Below are 15,004 nucleotides of genomic sequence, written 5' to 3'. Positions count from 1 at the left end.
TTCTTCTCTTTCTTTTTAAACAGGGAATATTCAGACAATATTAAATTAGTTGATAAAGAAGTGAAAGAAATTGAGTCTACTGTTAAAAATTTTTACGGAAATGATGGAAAAACAGCATTTATCTTTACTGCTGACCATGGAATGACAGACTGGGGTTAGTCTGTCTCTAAGTAATATATACTTTATGATTAAAGTAATGGTAAATGTAGCTTGCAAATATTTTAGGGTATTGCAGAGGATTAGTTGTCTTGGTATATGTAAAGTGTCTAGCACATAATAGTATGTATAAAATGTTAGTGTAAAAAAGACTAATCTTGTAATCTTTCTTCTAACTATGAAAGGAATGTATTCTCATTTGACTTCCCAGGTGGCACAGTTGATAAAAAATCTGCCTGCTAGTGCAGGAGACAAGAGACACGGGTTCAGTCCCTGGGTTGGGAAGATCCCCTGGGGTAGGAATGGCAACCCACTCCAATATACTTGCTGGGAAAGTTCCATGGACAGAGCCTGGAGGGCTACAGTCCACAGGGTTGCAGAGTTGGACACAACTGACTGTGTGCATGCGTGCAAACACACACACACACACACACAGGAGAAAACCCCCCAAACCCACGTTTATCTCCCTGGAAGTAACTGTATGTGATGGCATAGGGCGTGAGTTTAAGGTGGTGTTGCTGGGGGACCTAGGGCTACTGACCTTGTCCACTAGAGGAGACCGTCTACTCTGTCAGACTCCCAAAGCAGACACAGTGTGTCCAGAGAGCAAATCAAGGCAATGCTGAGACTTGGGTCCCCGAATCACAGTGTAGAATTCTGATGAGCGGGTCCCACTTTATAAGGGGGTTTGGGCTTCACCAGCCAGAGTGGCCGGGAAGAAGAGCAGACCGAGACTCTGCTGTCCTCTTCAGAGCAGACCTGGCCTCGACCGCCTGCCCCAGACTTGGGCGGCTACTCCCCAGGGGAGCCTTCCCTGTGGTTTTCTCTTCGGTGCCATCTGGTGGCATCTTCTCCAAGCCTTCAGTTCAGTTCAGTCACTCAGTCATGTCCGACTCTCTGCGACCCCATGAATCACAGCATGCCAGGCCTCCCTGTCCATCACCAACTCCCGGAGTTCACTCAAACTCATGTCCACAGAGTCGGTGATGCCATCCAGCCATCTCATTCTCTGTCGTCCCCTTCTCCTCCCGCCCCCAACCTTTCCCAGCATCAGAGTCTTTTCCAGTGAGTCAGCTCGTCGCATGACATGGCCAAAGTATTGCAGTTTCAGCTTTAGCATCAGTCCTTCCAATGAACACCCAGGACTGATCTCCTTTAGAATGGACTGGTTGGATCTCCTTGCAGTACGTTGTTATTCTCCTTTCAACCAGAGCCACTCCACTGATGTTCTGGTTTTTCTTTCTGCCTGTTTGTTGTTGATGCTCTGACTAGCCTGGAGAATATTTTAAAACTAATTGTTAAGTAGAGATGCAAGCTTTTGGAAGTGTGCTGGTGGAAATTAGCTCTTTATGGGTCAACTCTTTACAGCGAAGTATTAAAAAATATTTGCTGCTGCTGCTGCTAAGTCGCTTCAGTCGTGTCCGACTCTGTGCGACCCCACAGACAGAAGCCCACCAGGCTCCCCCATCCCTGGGATTCTCCAGGCAAGAACACTGGAGTGGGTTGCCATTCCTTCTCCAATGTATGAAAGTGAAAACTGAAAGTGAAGTCACTCAGTCGTGTTCGACTCTTCGCGACCCCATGGACTGCAGCCTACCAGGCTCCTCCGTCCATGGGATTTTCCAGGCAAGAGAACTGGAGTGGGGTGCCATTGCCTTTTCCCGAAAAAAAAAAAAAAAATTTAGGTATAGGTTAATCGGGTATAGGTTCATCTTATATACTTACATTGCTCTTTATGTCTTACTTGTAGGCTCCCATGGAGCTGGTCATCCTTTAGAGACTTGTACTCCTTTTATCGCTTGGGGAGCTGGAATCAGGCTTCCCCAAAAAGTGTCAGCTCAGAAATTTGATGACTCCTATTTGCAAGGTAGGAATGCTTACCTTTATTGTTTTTATGAATGTGACATTTTAAAATCAAAGTTTAATTTTAAAAAGTGACTCTTCAAATTATAGCTTCCATTTTGTTATTTGTGACATTACTATTTCCGTGTATTACTTTTGTATAGTTTATATTATTTCATTTATGATATTCAGCTTAAAATACACATTATTATTTGCCTTATGAAAGTTCAAGTGTACTATTCTTTTTTCACAAACCTTATTACTCTAGGACTCAGATTAAACCCTTGGCTTAGATCTTACCTGCAAAGACTATCAATCAGATAAGCCCCAAATATGTCACAATTTATATTTTAAAACTGGACAGATTTTGCTCTGTCTCTAGTACTTTTGAAGGCTTTCTCTGTTGCGCAAGCCTCCTTGTTTCTCAATCCATGATAAAAAGGAATTTGTTTTTCCTTGGAGCTCTGGTTATCTTGTAAGGTAAGGGTCTTTTTAGAATTTCAGAGCTTTTACTAATTGGACAAAATAAATTCCTCCCAAATGTCCTTCTCTGGATTGGTTGTGTCAACTGATTCAAAGTACTTGTTAAGAACACAGATTTTTAAAAAATTACAGATTTCTATAACTTGTCACTAGATATTTCAATTCCATGAGTCTGGGTGAGGCCTGGAAATTTTCTTTTTAAAACCTTCTCCAGGGATGTGCACTCACAGCTATATTAGGTGTTTCTACTAGAAGATTTTTGGATTTGTATAAGTTTTCTTACGTTTTCTTTCTTTTTCTGAATTTTTTTGAGATATAATTCTCATACTGTAAAATTCATGTTTTAAAAGTGTGTAATTGCATTGTTTTTAGCACATTCACACGGTTTTGCCTCTACTCTGCCATTTCATTGCTCTCCCCCACCCCACAAAGAACCCTTATCCATTAGCAGTCACTCCTTACTCCTCTCTCCATTGTATGTATATACCATATTTTGTTCAATCATCTGATGGACATTTGGGTTGTTTCCACATTTGGGCTATTTTACAATGATGCAGTGAACCTTTGTATAAAATTTTTTGTATGGATATGTGTTTTTATTTCTCTTGGGTAGATACCTAGGTGAGTAATAACTGGTCATATGTTCCTTATGTTTTATTTTTCACAAACTGCCAAACTGTTTTCCTAAGCAGCTGCATCATTTTGTATTCCTATAAAGTGAAGTCGCTCAGTCGTGTCCGACTCTTTGCAACCCTGTGAACTGTAGCCTACCAGGCTCCTCCGTCCGTGGGATTCTCCAGTCAAGAGTACTGGAGTGGGTTGCCATTTCCTTCTCCAGGGATCTTCCCAACCCAGGGATTGAACCCAGGTCTCCCGCATTGGAGGCAGACGCATTAACCTCTGAGCCACCAGGGGAAATACTCTGTGTTAAATAGACTGTTTGTGTTGTTTGGTCAGTTGTGCCTAACTCTTTTTTGACCCCATGGACTCTGGCCCGCCAGGCTCCTCTGTCCATGGGGTTTCCCACACAAGAATATTGGAGTGGGTTGCCTCCTTCTCCAGGGGATCTTCCTGACCCAGGGATCAAACCCATATCTCCTGCTTGGCAGGCGGATTCTTTGTCACTGGGAAGCCTGTTAAATGGATTAGATTGGGTCTAAGTAGAAGCTAGGTTAAACGGTATATTTGTACTTAGGAAACAGAACTTTATTTTGGCAGTTGATTTTGTGGAGAATCCCCATGGACAGAGAATCCTGGCGGACTGCAGTCCATGAGGTCACAAAGAGTCGGAAACGACTGAGCTGCTAAGCACATACTACTTTCACATTTGGAATTAGTGGTGGTAGGAGCATCAGAGCTGAAAAATTTCATGTATTTTGCAAGCAGCTGCCATTCCAAAAAAAAGAAAAGCTCAGATTGACTACTGGACGGTTGGCTGCCTTAGTGCCTCCCCGGCGCGGGCCTGTCGCTGCGGCCGTGCGGCGGTTGTTAGATTGACTACCGGACGGTCGGCCGCCTTAGTGCCTCCCTGGAGCGGGCCTGTCGCTGCGGCCGTGCGATGGTTGTCAGATTGACTACCGGACGGTTGGCTGCCTTAGTGCCTCCCCGGCGCGGGCCTGTCACTGCGGCCGTGCGACGGTTGTTAGCGATGTGCCTTTTTCCAGCTTTCCTTCCTCAGCCTTTTGATGCTTTGAAACAGTTATCCCCTAATGAGCATTTTGGAAGTTTAATAAAGTATTAAATACATCAAATATATTTTATTTGATTTCATATTTATCAAATATGTTTTATTATATTTTCTATCAAATAGAAAATATCAAATATATTTTATTTGATTTCATATTTATCAAATATGTTTTATTATATTTCTATCAAATAGAAAATATCAAATATATTTTATTGAGTTACCCTTTTAAAATTCTAGTTTAAAAAGTTTGCAGCTCTGCCTTTTTATCACCCTTGTGTTTCATAGTTGGCTTAAAATCGACTGTCCCAATGCTTTCTTTTTCCATTGACCACCTGTAATAATAAAATAAGTCCTTTTCTTTTTTAATTCTTAACATCAGCACTTGTGTTTATTTTGTATCTTTCAGAATGGAAGTTGGAGAACTGGAAGAGACAAGATATTAATCAGGTATTTATTATATTTAATCATGTTCAAATTTAATTTTCTCTCCTATAAGAAGTTTAGAACAAAAAAACCTGGGAAAGAAAATTGTATTAAAGATGATAAAAGATTTTTCTAAAACATTTCAGTTACTAGGAGAAATCCTGCTAGTGTGACTGTTTTCACCCTGAGGAATCTTTCTTTTGGCAAAATAAAGCAGCCTCACGTAAAACTGAAAGGAGAAGACTTCCTCCAGATAACGCTGGCTGCTTACAGAATTATCATGCAAATTGAAATGTGCGTGCCTGTTACATTTGTGTGACTTTTTGGTCGTGGCTACCCTGCTCAGCTGCTTGCAGCACAGATCTAATAAAACCCCGCAATGGGTTTCTTTCCTCTTAGTGTGTCAGGTACTGTTTATTTTTTATTAACACAAGTTTTGTCTTTAATTCTACCTCAAATTTTTTACAAATGCAGTGGGGAAAAAAGTGACAAGAGTATATAGATTAGAAACCTTCCATTATAGGAGTCCTTCCATTGTAGGAAACCTTACATTATAGGAAAATGCCTGGCCAATCGCATAGCGTTAGACCAGTGGCATCTCCTGTAAATAGGAAGCACAGAATTTTCTTGTTGAGGGTATGTTATGTAGACGGCTGTCTTCACGTGAGAGGCGTGGTGTCGGTGTGTGTCCTCCAGAACGGCAGGGGCATCTTACACCTCCTCCAGGTCACCGCACACGCTCACCGCCGAAGCTGGAGGACAAACCAAGGCCTGGGGTCTCACTTTCAGCTGTGTGCTTACAGAAGCCTTTTCTTTCTCAGCATATTAAGAATGGTCTCATCTCTCCAGATGAATGCTTATTACCCAAGCAAATGAAAATGCATAGCATCGGATAGCAATCTATTAATTTGCAATAAAAATCACTATCAGAGGGATAGGAATATCTTGAAGTTCATAAAATAAGAGCATGTATTATTTATAGCCAGACTGGATCATAATCAAAAACTGAATTCTGTTACTCTCTGAATACTGCTTCAGATCTACATTAGATGAGAATTCTGTATTCATTCCTTCTGCCAGCGTTATTATGTGTCTGCAGTATGTTTAAGCACTGTGCAAACATTAACACTAACACTCAACATTGAAACATTAACATTAAACTTCGTGTGACAGCTATAATGGTGAATAAAACGGAGACACAGTCCCTCCCCTAGGAAGCTTATAGTTTAGGAATAAGATAAATTTTACATTTATCTTTACTTATCATACAAATAAATATAAAATTATAGTGGTGATAAGTACAGCAGAAGAGTCCTGGGAAGCCATGAGGGCGTAGAGCAGATCTATCTGGTAGGCTGTGTGGTCAGCAAAGGCTTCCTGAGAAACTGAGGCCTGAGCTTGAGTAGAGGTTGCCAGGCCAGGGCAGGAGGCGGGGGCTTCTCAGGCCAAGGAGCAGCGTGTGCCTAGAGGTCTGGGAGGGCATACCTGGCATTTCAAAGGATCCTGAAGAAGGCGGGTGAACAGAGCACAGATACCATGGTTTAATGGGAGGCAGAGGCAGACCCTGGACTGCGCAGGGCCTCGTGGGCCTACGGAGTTTATCCTTAAGTTGGGGGAAGCCCTCTTAGTGTTTGAAGCCTGGGGAGTGGCATGATTTGAGGTTTTTCAACAGGGTCGTCTCTCTGTTGGAGGACAGTTCAGAGGCTGGCAGTGGAGGCTGGGTAAGGAGAGGATGCAGTCAGGTGGCCAGGGGTGTTGTCGGTTTTCTGTGAGATGGGGCTTGGTAAAGAGGATGTAGATGGTGAAAGTGAGACAGACTGAGAGCCTGGGACGAAACTCCAACTTTAAATGGGGAGAGGGTGAAGGTGGGATGATTGGGGAGAATGGCACTGTAGCATGTATATTATCATTTGTGAAATGAATCACCAGTCCAAGTTCGACGCATGATACAGGATGCTTGGGGCTGGTGCATGGGGATGACCTGGAGGGAGGATATGGGGAAGAGGGAGGTGGGAGAGGGGTTCAAGAAAGGGAACACATGTACACCCGGGGCGGATTCGTGTCAATGTATGGCAAAAACAACCAATATATTAATGTAAGGTAACTTGCCTCCAATAAAATAAATTAAAAAAAAATAAATGAGGGCTTGAGAAATCAGCTCTGAATGTTGATTGAAAGGACTGATGCTAAAACTGAAGCTCCAATATTTTGGCCACCTGATGTGAAGAACTGAGTCATTGGAAAAGACCCTGATGCTGGGAAAAGACCCTGGATTGAGGGCAGGAGGAGAAGGGGACAACAGAGGATGAGATGGTTGGATGGCATCATCGACTCAAAGGACGTGAGGTTGGGTAAACTCCGGGAGTTGGTAATGGACAGGGAGCCTGGCATGCTGCGGTTCATGGGGTTGCAAAGAGTCGGACAGGACTGAGCGACTGAATGAACTGAACTGAGAAAGCAGAGACTGGAGACTAACGGCGGGGTTACAGAGACCCAGAGGGGGTGGTCTGCACAGTGCTGAGTGTTCGCATCATTATCATCACAGCAGCGTCTGCAGCCGCTGGTTAGTGTGGGATTATTACCAGTACTTTATAAATTGTCTCATTGGATCGTGCCTTAATTCTGTAAGGGAGAAACTTTATTCATTTTTTAACTGACAAGGAAAACCGAAGCATTGGAGAGTTGAAATAGCGTGCCCAAGTTCTCAGAGACCACGAGTAAAGGGTTTGAAGTTGGGCGTTCTGGCAGCTGAGCACTTGACTGCCTGAAACATTAGCGGGACTAATACAAAAGCAGTCAGTTAGAAAATGGAGGTGATTAGTTCTGTAGTGAGTGCAGTCTCGAGGAGGACAGAGTGAAAACAAGTTAGAGCGGCCCCAGGACGGATGGGGAGGGGAGGCCATGGAGAAGGAATCGTGGACCTCTCTTCTGGACACTTGGACCTGGAGGGGGCTCTCCAAAGCCATGCGCAAAGACTTGTGTCTAAAGAGCCTCTTATCCTGCTTGATGTCTTTTTCTAGACTTCACTGACTGGCCAACCAACCTCCTTCTTCAGTATTCTTTCTTTAATTAATATATAATATATGTGTGTATATATATGTATCTAGTTGAAGTCTACTTTTGCTGTTTGTTTTCTGTCTAGTAAGCATCCTTGTCATAATACCCAAAGCTGTTAGGTGGTCAGGCTTATAGATTGTAGAATAAGTGACTTTTTTGTTGGATATATTTTACTTTGGGGGGCTCCTAGTGGTTTCAAATTTAGGTTTTCATAAGTTCATGTACCTCTAGCAAATGACATTTTTTTAGAGATCAGCATCTACTGTGTATGGAATAAGTATTTGATGATAATGGATTAAAATGGATATCATGGTTATCTTTCAAAATACAGTTATACAAATTAAATCACTTAATGTCCTTGTTGATCTGTCGCCGTCTTAGATTTGACTTCTGTTTGCAGGCTGATGTTGCACCGTTGATGGCAGCTCTTATTGGAGTTCCCTTCCCTCTTAATTCAGTGGTAAAGAGTACAATTTTCTTATCAACTCTCAGAATAAAAGAAAAATTATTGTACTGTAAAATTTACTTTTTATGTGTTTCTGAATCCATTTAAAGAAAATTTATTACAAAGATATTGCTGGTTTGCCAGATCAGTGCTCCAGAGACTCAGGACAGAGAAACTCACTGCAGCTCCGTGGCAGAGCCAGTCTGCAGCGTCACCGGCCCACGTTGTGCCTGTTGAGCTGTCTGTCCCTTGACCCCAAAGCGGCAGATTCCAGTGTGTGTTAGTGTTTGCGTGGTCCAGCCGGGATTACTTGTCTACCCTTCAGTATGGGAAGGCAGGGGAGCTCATTAGACCCACTATGCTCCATCTAATATCTCAGCTTCTGATGGAAATGTTTTTAAGATGGGAACTGGATGCTGAAAACCTAAAAGACAAACAGAATCCATTCCCATCAGCCATTCTTTCTAGCCCTTCAAGTCAAAGTTTAAAAAAATTATATCTGCCTCAGAACTCTGCGTCCTTTCACCCCTGTAGTCATAAATGTGTGTGTGTGTCTATAACTGAAGCCAGAGTTTCAGAAAACATGCTCACTTTTAAGTATAGTATAATAGTGTGGAGCTTCCCTGCTAGCTCAGTTGGTAAAGAACCTGCCTTCAGGGCAGGAGAACCCGGGTTTGATCCCTGGGTCGAGAAGATCCCCTGGAGAAGGAAATGGCAAACCACTTCAGTCCTGCCTGGAAAATCCCATAGACAGAGGAGCCTGGTGGGCTGCAGTCCATGGGGTCGCAAGAGTTGGACAGATTTAGCAACTAAACCCTAACAGCGTGCTCCTATTTTTCTTACGTCTTTTCTTTTGTTAGTGTGCTGGCTGTGGCCCTCCATAGTAGCTTTCTGTGTGTGCAGAGCATTTAGTTCACTGCCTGCCATATAGTAATCTTTTGATAAATGTTAGACTTAATTCACCTCTTTTGCTTTATTTATTATATCTATGTTGTGAGAAAATAGAACATTTTCCAGTTACGATTTAAAAAAATATTTTTTAATTTTTCCAAGAATTTATTTGTCCATATGTCTTATCTCTATTGCTTCCCTTGTAAGTCTGTTTTGTATTATAAGAATAACCTGAGCATCTGTTAGTGCTAATACTAAATTAGTGTTTATTATTTACAGGGAATCATTCCTGTAGACATTCTTAATACCTCTGATCACTTCAAAGCAGAGAGCATGTTTACAAATGCAGTACAGATTCTTGAACAGTTCAAGGTAAAACAAGACCACACACAAATATGGACATGATTCCAATTTTAAAACTGAATGTATCTTGTGAAAATATTTGATTTTGCATTTTAAGAAATGATTTTCATAATTTATTATCTTTAAATTGTTTGTATTTGACTAGTGTCCTAAAGTCTCACATTTCTGAGATGCACTTTTCATGAATCAGTTTGAGGGTGTAGAATTAGCTCTGAGGAGTATCCCGAATTGTTAGAGTGCCACGTATGCTCGTGAAGACTACAAACCAAGACACTGTCATGGAGTTTGCTTGTAGAAGTAGTTTTAGAGATTGCAGCGTTTCGTGTCGTTCTGTGTGTATGATTATTTGCATTAACAACTTACAGAAATGACCCTTTAAATGAAACGCTCTGTCATTCATAATAGTTTTAGTGCAGCATGGCTTATTTTGTTTCCTAAGAGTTAAAAAGTATAGCTTAATTATATGACATTTTGCAGGCTTGATATACTTCATTCTCAGCTTATTGTAATGGTACTATATGGCATTAACATTTTCTTTAAATATTTATGAAGTAGGATAGTAACACAAAATTCCATTTATTTCTATCACCAAAGAGCTATTTTAATGGATATTTGTATTTCAAAATGAAATTAGTTCATTTTTTTTTCTTTTCTAATATAAAATATTTTCATGCTTGGTTCCCAGGTAAAAATGACTCAGAAAAAAGAAGCTACTTTATCGTTTTTGTTTACACCATTTAAGTAAGTCTCTTATGTTTTTTATTAACTTGTAAGAAAGAATTTTTGACTGAGTTTGAATGCTTGACACAATAGATTAGATACTTAGAAAATTTGTCTTTTTTGTGTACATTAGTGTCATATACCAAATGAAAGCCTCTTCTGTTTCACAAGTAATGAACCAGGTGCTGTATACCTTTGAGTGGCTCGTAGAGGGGATACAGGGATGTAGAAAGACAGGAAGCATGAAGGAGATAAACTCAGCAGGGCTTGACTGGGGACGGGTGCGGCTCTTAGCCTGGCTGAGTGGGGAGATGCTCATGCCTTTCTGGCTTACAGAAAGAGAGGAGAGCTGGCGTGAGAGGTGAGGCTGAAGGCTACTGAGCTTAACTTGCATTGGAAGACACATGAATTAGTTAGAAATAGGGATTTGGATCTCAAGATAGACATGAGAGTTGGTTAGGAGGATATCGGAGCCATCAGCATAAAGATGGTGGTGGAAACCATTGCACATGTAGGAGGCTCTAGGGTGAATGTTTGAAGTGAAAAGGCCAATGATCTGGGAAACACTGACAACTGCTTGGGCTAAGAGAAGAGCAGGTTTTGGTGGGCAGCAGATTTTGTCCCATCCCAGAAAGATATGCTTTCCTTAAACTGGGAATGGGGTTATTTGAGACAAAACCTGGCTGACTGACTCGGGTGGGCGCCTCCTGGGGCTTCATGTGCAGTTAGCAAGGATTCCCATTGAATTAGGAAGGATTTTTCTCTTGACCAAAATAAATAAAATTTGTTTGAAATATGGGTAGTAGGGATGTGATTGAGTGACTTCACTGGAGTTGTTTTTGACAACTTATATAGCATGCTAAGTTGTTTCAGGTGTGTCCGACTCTGTGACCCTATGGACTGTGGCCTGCCAGGCTCCTCTGTCCATGGGATTCTCCAGGCAGGAATACTGCAGTGGGCTGCCATGTCCTCCTCCCGGGGATCTTCCCAACCCAGGGATGGAACCCATATCTCCTGCGTCTCCTGCATCAGCAGGCAGGTTCTTTTCCACGAGCACCACCTGGGAAGCCCAGCTTACATAGCACTAGTGTGTGCTAAGTCGCTTCAGTCGTCTCTGGCTCTACAACCCATGGACTTTAACCTGCCAGGCTCTTCTGTCCGTGGGATTCTTCAGGCAAAAATACTGGAGTCGGTTGCCATTTCCTTCTCCATATAGCACTAGTGGTCAATCCTAAAGGAAATCAACCCTGAGTATTCATTGGAAGGACTGATGCTAAAACTGAAACTCCAGTACTTTGGCCACATGATGCGAAGAGCAGACTCGTTGGAAAAGACCCTGATGCTTAGAAAGATCAGGTCAGGAGGGGAAGGGGACGATACAAATGAGATGGTTGGATGGCATCACTGACTCGGTGAACATAAATTTGAACAGACTAAGGGAGACAGTGAAGGACAGAGAAGCCTGGCGTATGTAGTTCATGGGGTTGTGAAGAGTCGGACACAACTTAGTGACTGAACAGCGACAGCAACCTAGCACAGGTGTAATATTCATGAACTGGATGCTCTCACCTTCTGAATCACGTAACTATGGTTCAGTATGGCAGCTTGCTTCTGTGTGTGTGATAGGAGAGCAGAAACAAAGCGAAATTAGGGTTTTGCAAGTCAAAATTAATTGTATAATGATATCTATAATAATGTTAGTGAAATATTATATTAATTATATATGTCAAGGTAGAATTATCATTTGAAGAGTGTCCCTAGTTGTAAGGTTATCACATATGCTTATAAAGACTATAAGCCAAGTCTTTATCAGAGTTAAAATTCTAATCCTCCAGTTAGAATGTGACCTATAGTATATCATATAGATATCATATGCATCTGTTAATAACATAGTAGTATAGTTAGACCATAACAAAATAAATAAATGAATAAATATTTTATCAATTCTTGGTATGAAGAAAATACGCAGGACGTTGAAAATAACAGTTACCTTAGACCAGCAGCTTTAGAAAGACTTATCAGGGAGATGCTCTTCTGCAGGAGGTTCAAGTGCATGTTGCCTGCCTTCTTTCACTTGGCCGGGGAGTGGACCGTGACCTTGCCCTGCTCTGAAGCTCAGCACCTGTCTGGGAGCTGCTGCTAGCTTTGTGTCAGCTGGGGGCCCGACAGAAGGGCTGATTCTCATCCATTGGCTCACCCATCCTGCCTGCAAACTTGTCTGGCTGAAGAGCACCATTTATCGAAAGCCTGCAGCATGACCAAAAAAGCCCAAGATAAAATTAAAAATTAACTTATGAGGAAATAGATAGTTGAAGGAATAGCAAAGGACTAAAAATATTAAAATCTTGAAATCCTCAGAAGTATCTGAGAAGCTGTTTTATCCATAAAACAAAAAGTGGCTCAAACTTTACAAAAGGAGGAGTACAGGGTGCATTGTTTAAAAATGGGAAATGTGTCTAAAACCTCATGGACCGGTAAATTGTACAGGAAGGAGCCAAAGGGGAGGACAGTCCTCCAAATTAGAAGAGCAAGTAGACCTCAAATGAAGTGAAATAAATTTTCAGTAATATATGGATTGATAAGGAGCTGGAGGAAACACTGGAAGGCATCATTTCTTCATCCCTCTTTAAGTGGAAACTTTAGGAAAAGGAAACATTTCAAACTGTACAAGAAAGCACGCTTGCAGTATGCAGCAACCAAAGACGTGACGTGATTTGGAACAATTGAGGGAGACGACTTGGTCAGAGCAGACACAGGGAGGGGTTCATTTCTGTATTGGGGAGTTGAGAGTTGAGAATGGTGGGGCAGAGATTTATTGGTTGTCATTATGCCCCTCTGTACTGTTTATTATTATTAAAAATTATATCTGTGTATATATGTGTGTGTATGTAAGGCACTTTCAGTTCAGTTCAGTCTCTCAGTTGTGTCCAACTCTGCAACTCCATGGACTGCAGCACGCCAGGCCTCCCTATCCATCACCAGTTCCCGGAGTTTGCTCAAACTCATGTCCATTGAGTCGGTGATGCCATCCAACCATATCATCCTCTGTTGTCCCCTTTTCTTCCTGCCCTCAATCTTTCCCAGCATCAGGGTTTTTTCAAATGAGTCAGTTCTTTCCATCAGGTGGCCAAAGTATTGCAGTTTCAGCTTCAGCATCAGTCCTTCCCATGAATATTCAGGACTGATCTCCTTTAGGATGGACTGGTTGGATCTCCTTGCAGTCCAAGGGACTCTCAAGACTCTTCTCCAACATCACAGTTCAAAAGCATCAATTCTTTGGTGCTCAGTTTTCTTTATAGTCCAACTCTCACATCCATACATAGTCGACTACTGGAAAAACCATAGCTTTGACTATATGGATGTTTGTTGGCAAAGTGATGTCTCTGCTTTTTAATATGCTGTCTAGCTTTGTCATAGCTTTTCTTCCAAGGAGCAAGCGTAATTTAATTTCATGGCTGCAGTCACCATCTGCAGTGATTTTGGAGCCCCAAAAAATAAAGTCATGCCACTGCTTCCCCATCTATTTCCCATGAAGTGATGGGACCAGATGCCATGGTCTTAGTTTTCTGAATGTTGAGCTTCAAGCCAACTTTTTCACTCTCTTCTTTCACTTTCATGAAGAGGCTCTTTAGTTCTTCTTCACTTTCTGCCATAAGGGTGGTGTCATCTGCATGTCTGAGGTTATTGATATTTCTCCTGGCAGTCTTGATTCCAGCTTGTCCTTCATCCAGCCTGGCATTTCTCATGATGTACTCTGCATATAAGTTAAATAAGCAGCATGACCCATATGTAGCCTTGACGTACTCCTTTCCGGATTTGTAACCAGTCTGATGTTCCATGTCCAGTTCTAACTGTTGCTTCTTGACCTGCATCCAGATTTCTCAGGAAGCGGGTCAGGTAGTCTGGTGTTTCCATCTCTTTCAGAATTTTCTTTAGTCCTGATCTACTCTTTCCTACTCTATGGACTGTAGCCTGCCAGGCTCCTCTGTCTATAGGATTCTCCAGGCAAGAATACTGGAGTGGGTCATAATTTCCTTCTCCAAAGTTTCTTCCCAACCCAGGGATTGAACCCGTGTCTCTTATGTCTTCTGCATTGACTGTTGGCTTCTTTACCACTAATGTCACCTGGGAAGTCCAAATATATATTAATATATATAGCTTTTATAAAATATAATTTAAAAAGAAATAAAAAATAGAAAACTCCCTGGTGGTACAGTGGTTGGGACTTGGTGCTTTCACTGATGTGGGCCCAGGTTCCATCCCTGGTTGGGGAACTAAAAGTGTACAGGCTGTGCAATGCAGCAAAAAATAAATAAAAAATTTTAATATTAAAATAATTTAAAAGATAGATATTTTAATCATTGGCATGAATCATAAAATCATGCAATCTATGGGCATAGATAAAAAAGAAATTTATTCTTTCATATAAATTTTAGAATCATCATGTTGAGTTATATATAAAATCTTTAGTTATTTTAATATATTTAGGAAGCAGTTGGAGAGAATTGACATTTTTTACAGTATTGAACATTATTTATTTATATCTTCTGTTATATCCCTAAGTAAAATTTTATCATTGTTCACCCAATATACATTTCTCATTATTTTATTCCTAGATATTTTATTCCTAAAGAGTAGTATCCTGTTTTTCCTATACAGATGCTCAGTATACCAGGAAAAAGAGTTATCATTTATCATTTGAGTACAATGGGTTCTTTAATTTTCTCTATTCCAATGAGTTTTTTTCATTTCTACACATCTTTTTCAGTCACCTTTATATATTCACCTAATGTCAACATTGTCCGCTTTGAAACTACAATATAATTATTGGCACGTAAACATTATAAAGGATGAAAGTATACTGTGGTTACACATTCTTTTTGTACAACAGAGTTTCCCTAGTGACTCAGGTGGTAAAGAAACTGCCTGCAATGTGG

General features: G+C 41.2%; 1 protein-coding gene across 7 annotated transcripts in view; it reads left to right on the top strand.

The window, feature by feature from the left end:
* Window positions 1-15,004, top strand: part of PIGN (phosphatidylinositol glycan anchor biosynthesis class N) — a 102,804-nt gene that overhangs the window by 22,437 nt on the left and 65,363 nt on the right. For all 7 annotated transcript variants that reach the window (XR_016036695.1, XM_055417479.2, XM_088833421.1 and 4 more), the window contains 6 exons: window positions 24-154; window positions 1,907-2,023; window positions 4,575-4,615; window positions 8,049-8,108; window positions 9,264-9,356; window positions 10,033-10,088. Coding sequence is in view for 6 of the 7 variants with exons in the window: in XM_055417479.2 (XP_055273454.2) it covers window positions 24-154; window positions 1,907-2,023; window positions 4,575-4,615; window positions 8,049-8,108; window positions 9,264-9,356; window positions 10,033-10,088 (498 nt within the window). In the remaining variant the exon portion in view is untranslated. The remainder of the gene's footprint in view (window positions 1-23; window positions 155-1,906; window positions 2,024-4,574; window positions 4,616-8,048; window positions 8,109-9,263; window positions 9,357-10,032; window positions 10,089-15,004) is intronic.

The sequence above is a fragment of the Moschus berezovskii genome, chromosome 28 (genome assembly GCF_049115385.1).
Source record: "Moschus berezovskii isolate FMDL1 chromosome 28, NW_MosBer_1.0, whole genome shotgun sequence".
In the NCBI taxonomy this organism is placed as follows: Eukaryota; Metazoa; Chordata; class Mammalia; order Artiodactyla; family Moschidae; genus Moschus; species Moschus berezovskii.
Note: the sequence above shows the minus strand (reverse complement) of the source record. Positions and strands in the feature narration are given on the sequence as shown.